The sequence below is a fragment of the Notothenia rossii genome (assembly GCF_949606895.1).
Source record: "Notothenia rossii genome assembly, chromosome: 5".
In the NCBI taxonomy this organism is placed as follows: Eukaryota; Metazoa; Chordata; class Actinopteri; order Perciformes; family Nototheniidae; genus Notothenia; species Notothenia rossii.
Window position 1 is genome coordinate 71,162,665 of NC_136903.1, and position 6,850 is coordinate 71,169,514.

The following is a 6,850-nucleotide window of genomic DNA, read 5'->3' on the forward strand; positions in this document are numbered from 1 at the left end:
TTAAAAGATAAAACAAGTAGCCATTGGAAAGGAGACTATATTTAAACAGATGTATTCTTTGTACAGTCATGTTTTGCTGAGGGTTATATGAGATGTCGGTATGCAAATGCTCAGGGTGCCAGACAGCTAATGGAGACGTCACCTCTTATATCACTACAGTCCACTTCGAGGGCTGTGTGCACTGACGTAGACAGAGACCGCATGTTCCTGTTTGTGATTTATATAACCTTAAATCACTGATATTATAAAACAAATGCATGTACATTTTATATGAAGGCGATTGAGTTAAGACTAGTATTCCCTTTGACTATCATTCGGGAGTTCATGTGACACCTCATGAGACACATATCCAGCAGTACATTTATTTTAATTCAGGATCATAATATTAAATCTCCTTAGCATCAGGTGATTCTCTGGCAGTACAATTGTCTCTAAGCAATAGCCTGTATCTCTCCCTGGGAGCCAAGAAATAAAAAATTAGCATCAGTCAGAAGCTGCCCTCGGCCATCTGCCCTACATTTATCCAACACAGCCAAACTTTTATCCTCAACGCTGTATCAGAGGGAGACAAAGCCCACAGTTACAGTCACTGCTGGAGCTGTGACTCAACCAGTGGTCATGTAATTTCTAAGAATCGTGCTTTAGGTCTTCATTTGCCACCCAGTGGACAGGATGATAACAACAAGAGCACGTTTTTGTTATTTTATGACGAGACCCAGGGACCAGGAATAATACTGGAACCAAAAGTCCCTTCTGTCAAAAATCAATTATATCACATATCATCACACAACCACTAAAGAGTCAGCATTTCTGTTATGTATCAAGTGAAAGATTCAACGTTTCAAAGTTCTTTCCCAGTTGTGGTAACATCTCACATGATCCGGTTGGTTGCTGGTCTGGAGATTTTGATCATATCACGTGAGCAGATAGAGTTTCTCTGGAAATCATGGAACTGTAGATTTTCAAATTTCCATTTCTAAAGTAGCTCTATTGTGCAATTGTATAACCAATATAATCTGGACAAAATAAGTGAGGCTTCTGCGTTGTCACCAATCATCCTCTTTCTCTACTTCCAGAATAAAAAGAGACAGACAGTGTTCTGTATAGGTCTTATCCCAAAGAAGAAGTGTTTCAGTAATTATGCTGCATACTGTTGTGACTCTGCTGGTTCCTTCCTGCAGCGTATATTTGATTATTGTCTGCTGGTGCCATCAAGTGGCTAAAAGAAGGAAGTGCATACAGATTTTATTTTATTTTACATGATTATACTGATGATGGGAACTGAAACAGAATTTACCCAAGCAATATAATTAATGTCATTCCAATTTTAAGTTTTGTTTTTATCAATCTTTTGCTCTCGAATAAAGAAAATACATTTTGCTAAATATCCTATTACTGTAACTTTATTGAGTAAATCAAATTAACAACTGGCTGTTGATGGAAGGGGAATCGTTAAATGTGATCTGTGATTTTTCTAATCTGTGTTCTTTAATTATATTCCTCACAGAAATAAAAATAATTTTGAAGAATCATATTTCTTCAGATCCACCCTGGTGTTGTTTCTAATAGTCTTCTTTGCAAAGCATAAAGTGATGAAACAATACTTTTTAAAGCAGGTCAAAGATGAGTGATTTATGAGGTTATGTGTTTGCTCCATTATGTTCTTAACTCCAATCACATTAGTCTGAGGTGGCTGTTACAAAACCAGTGTCTTACACAAAGACATTATGTCAGGCAGTCACTTAACAAGATCACTTTTGCTTAAATATGAATTATTTAAAAAAAAACACAAACAAAACAGACATCATAAACTCGGTTTAGTGAAGATATTTCTAATGTACACTGTGGCTGGAGCATCTTGTCTCTACTCTGGAGATGGAGAGGATTACATATATTGGGAGCGATCAGGGGAACATACTGTAGGTGAAGCCATCTGGGGATCTTTCATTAATTGGATCAAATATCAAACTGAATCTGATACTATTTACAGTTTTAAAAAGATAATAGTGTCCGAATTAGCTTGGTTTATTCACTCATTATCTTTATATGCCATGTATAAATTCACCAACAATTCTTATTTTTGAATACTCAATGATCAAATGAGCATACTAATTCCACTTTTCCAAAAAATGTATAACATATTATTATTCTCCGACAGTAAGAATTTGCATAATGCTGATTATGAAATATGCCCTATGTCTGTGGTCTTATTGTTTCCCTCTTCAGTGGAGGAACAGGTTGTGTAATGCATGTGTGATTCAGATGTGTAAGACCTCTGAGTCTGTCTGGCATGACGATCAACTGTCAGAAACACTGCTGACAAGGTTTGTGAAAGCACTGAGAAATGTAAACAACACCGTCTCTTTGGCAACAGCAATGGTATGCTCTGGTTTCCTCTCAGTGTTTTGGGACTACCTGGACGTTTCTAGAGCGACGTCATCAGGCTGAAGATAGGGTTGGAGTGGGATCAGGGTTAGAGAGGGATTAACCACTTGCAGCCACATAAAGCTCCAGTGTAATCCGAACGCTGGAGATAAATCAGAGCTATTCCACTCAACAGTCTCGCCGTGTTTAGGACCACACAAACCACACAACACACGACAAGAGGAGCTGTATTTTCATATTTTGGATTAAAGAAAGAACAATATATTACCTGTGAAGTCTGAACATCTAAAAGGTGCAAAAAGGGAAAACATAATGAAGAAAGGAAAGGTATGTTGTATTACTCTCCAGCTTTATAGTTTTAATACAGCTTCGTAAAGCATTGCGTAAAGATTAATGTAAAAACATAATAATATTTTAATGCAAATCTGTATAATTTCTTTAAGCTGCCAAATAAGGTAAGATGATAAAATAAGATAATGTTTACTTAATTGATCTCAATTTGGGAAATGTTTGCATTGCGGCAGCATAAAAAGACTAGGCATTGCACATTACAGAAATTAAAAGACTAGAAATAAACAATTCAAAATGTAAACATCTCAAATAGAAATAAAATAGCATTAAAAAAGTAGAAAATATACATGTTGAAATACACATTTACAGTAAACAAAACAAAACAAAACATAAAGCAGGATATTATATATACATGAAGTGTTTAAGGAATGGAAATAAACTTAAATACACCAATTAGTGACCGAAATAGAGTACACATAGTGTGTCTATGCTGGTTACTAAAAGATGGAGGCCCATCTCATCCATCCTAATCCTTTGACCCAAACATGGTGGCTGTTTTGTTGACAAATCTGTGATGGAAAAGTTTTTTGCAGGCACCTTTAAAAGTAAAATCTATTATGCGATAGACCTTCATACAGTTTAAGAACGTGAAAGCAACATTAGGATCGTGCCAGTTTGTGGTTGAGAGCCAATACATTTTCCAAAAACTGTTAATAGAATGTTATGTACTGTAAAAACAGCTGTGCTTTTTATGCAACAGACTTACAATTGTTATGACAAACTGTAATTCTATCCCAGCAGGTGGGTGAGGAGGACGTTGAGCCGCCCAGTTATCAGGAGGTGACTGCAGGTAAAAGCTCTCTTTATGGACTGTGGAATAATGGACTATTCCATTATTTACAAATCAACAAACACTATTATAAAGGAACATGATGTCTTCAAGCTCTACCTAGACTGAGTACACACAGTAAATGCTGGTTTGAGTGAAAGTATTTTTCTCGTACTACTTTCTTGTGTTTTATTTGGAAACTATTACTAAACTAAACTATTTGTTTTTATTATAACAATATTACACTTCTAACTCATCTAAGTGCTTCAAAATGAAGTTAGAAGAAGTCAAACCTGCCTAACTCCATTTGTTTGAATAATGCTGCAGTATCATTTTAAAACACCATGTGTGATACAACCGCAGTTTTTACAAACATCATTTCTCACATTTCCTCCTTGCCCGTTTCCTCAGGCTACAATGAAATGGAGGCCCAGTTCACCTGGGACGACAAGACCATCAGGAGGATCTTCATCAGGAAGGTATTGATTTATAAAAGAAGTGAAAGCAGAATAACATTTATCATGACGACTATTCCTTTGCTTTGACACGTTGCATTTCTTCCTCAAGGTCTACGCCATCCTCATGGTTCAGCTGTTTGTGACGGTGGCCATTGTCAGTCTATTCTCATTTTGGTAAATACTTTTAGGAAACGTATTTCTTTTTTAACAATTTTATAAAAACATAAATTAAAGCCATTGAAATCGTGTCTCTACAGCGCACCTGTGAGGTATTTCATCCAGACTCATCCAGGCTTGTACATGGCGTCCTAGTAAGTGAAAACACATCATCGCTGAAATTATAGTCACTATTTTGATGACTTATTTACTGTTTTCTAACACCATATACCATTTTCTTTTTTTGACAGTCTCGTGTTTTTTGCCACCTACATTGCACTGTCCTGCTGTGGAGACCTGAGGTAACCTTTCTTTGCATTTAAAGTGTCAACACAATTATATTTGAAGGTGCTACTGTGTGTGCATTTGTGACTTAACATTGACAAAGTGAATTCTCTTTTTCACTAACACAGGAGGCAGTTTCCTTGGAATATCGTTTTGCTAGTTCTCTTTGTGAGTATTCTTCATCATGAAAACATCATTGAATATGTACTCCCACGCTCAACATAACCCTTAATTGTTGTGATACTTTTTGCTCTTACCTTCAGACTTTGAGCATGGCCAGCATGATGGGATTCATGTCGAGGTAAATACATATTGTGATTTAGCTGTGTGTAAACCTTGATTTCAACTCATCAGAGCATTTCTATAATAAAAGACTCCTTCTCTTCCTGCAGCTTTTACAACACTAAATCAGTGGTTCTGTGTATGGGAATCACATCTCTGGTGTGTCTCTCTGTCACCATGTTCAGCTTCCAGACCAAGGTGAGAAATAGCTGCTCAAACCATAAGGTGATTTTAAATAACCAACAAGAAAAATGAATCCATCAAGTTTTTCTTTCTTCTAGATTGACGTCACCTCCTACCATGGCGTCCTGTTTTCTCTGTGCATAGTCATGCTTCTCTGTTCCATCACCCTTTCCATTGCCATACCTTTTGGATATGTAAGTTCCAGCGCACCTTCCAAAAAAAAAGTCTAAAATAGCTGTGATTACTGATGACTAACCCCGGTCACATGTAAATCCTGCTGGCTGTATTTGTTTGTGCATTTACAAGAAAGGCTTAGCCTCACAGATAAACAGATTAGCATCCTGCTGTCCTTCTGAACATCGCTTTGTAAAGCTTTTTTTTTACCTTGCTCCACAGGTTCCCTGGTTACATGCCTTGTATGCTGTTGGTGGAGCCATCCTCTTTACTTTGGTGAGAAGCAGATCATGAAAACTTCGAAATTGTCAAGCTGAAGTTTTTTTTTAAAACAATATATTCACTATCCTTCTTCTCTATCTCTTTTCTCTCACAGTTCCTGGCATTTGACACACAGTTGCTGTTGGGGAACAAGCGCTACTCTATAAGTCCAGAGGAATATGTTTTCGCCACCCTCAGCCTCTACCTGGACATCATCTACATGTTCAGCTTCCTGCTACAGATCTTTGGAGGAGGCCGCAGGTGAAGCGGTTCTCCTCCCTTACATAATGTAATCTTTCCACCAGCTCAACAACCAATTCAGCCATTTATAACTCTCCTCAAGAAAATGACATCAGGGCTTTATGGTTTAATGAGGACACAATCCTGCTGCTGGTTTTGTGGCTATGCCCTGACACACAACGGCCTGGTACCTCACTGTACTCTGATCGGCACTTGTTATTGCTCTACTGTGACCCCACCACCCCACAGTGAATGTTAAAGGTCAGCTATTATTCAAAATCCACTTTTTCATGTGTTTTATACATCAACATGTGTCCCCTCTGTGTGAAGAGATTCGGAAAGTTTCAGGATAAAAGGTTCACTCTCTTTTTGTCCTGATCCATTTCTATAAAAACCTGTCTGAAAATGAGCTGATCAGATTTTGCCCACTTTATGATGTCATAACGATGTTTTGGCTTGTGTAACCATTAGCCAATAACCAACCAAGGTAACCCCCCCCCCCCCCCCACCTTATCACCTGAATCTGCTCCTAGAGCACCATTGTGTTCGTTTGAACCAAATATCTCTCAGAGGGGCGTGGGGAGGGGCTCCTTATTTTTATCTAAAGTAACAGACAGAGAATCAGCACTTTGGAAACAGGGCTGAAACAGAGGGGATTATGGGATGCTGCAATGATCTGTTTGGTATTTGGAGCCAAACACTTCAGAGACATGTTTTGTATATATCTGAGAACTATAATAAAGTATTGAAAAACAGTATAATAGGGGACCTTGAAAGCTCCGTAGAGTCAAGTAAGATCAGTTTGGATGTTCATCCATCAATAAGTGAAAAGCAGAGATTAAAAAACTGCACCTTTAGATTACAAGTTACAATATGTTTTATACTTACTTTTAATGCACATTTCCATAGATGAAAGGTACTACTCTAACGTATTTTCAGTTTGTGTTGAGCATGGATTTTCATTTGTGCGGAAAATACTGTTTGAGCAAATCTTACTGGATTTAAAAACAGTGTGTTTGTAGCATCACACATACATTAACAACAAACTCTAGCTATTAGAGATCAGTTGCAATGTGTATTGTGACTTAAATGTGGCCTTTTGGGTGTGATAGAACATAATTTAATGTAAACAATTTGAAGATCAGAATATGAGCATTAGGATTATCTAACTGTATAAAAACACATGGCATGTTAAAACTATTTTTGTAAGAACACTGAGTTATGTCTGTCTGTGATTCTGACATTATTCTAATAAAAGTGACACATGAAAAGATGTTTGTCTTATATGTGTAAGAGAGTTTACAAT

General features: G+C 37.2%; 1 protein-coding gene across 1 annotated transcript; it reads left to right on the plus strand.

Moving 5' to 3' along the window:
- Positions 1-2,697: 2,697 nt before the first annotated feature.
- Positions 2,698-6,059, plus strand: faim2b (Fas apoptotic inhibitory molecule 2b; the record flags this gene model as incomplete). The annotated part of the gene is made up of 12 exons (XM_079680544.1): positions 2,698-2,712; positions 3,475-3,526; positions 3,917-3,984; positions 4,073-4,137; positions 4,221-4,274; positions 4,371-4,421; positions 4,533-4,572; positions 4,668-4,705; positions 4,797-4,884; positions 4,968-5,063; positions 5,266-5,319; positions 5,420-6,059. 12 exons carry the CDS (start codon positions 2,698-2,700, stop codon positions 5,567-5,569), a joined length of 771 nt encoding a protein of 256 aa, XP_079536670.1. The 3' UTR covers positions 5,570-6,059.
- Positions 6,060-6,850: the final 791 nt, after the last annotated feature.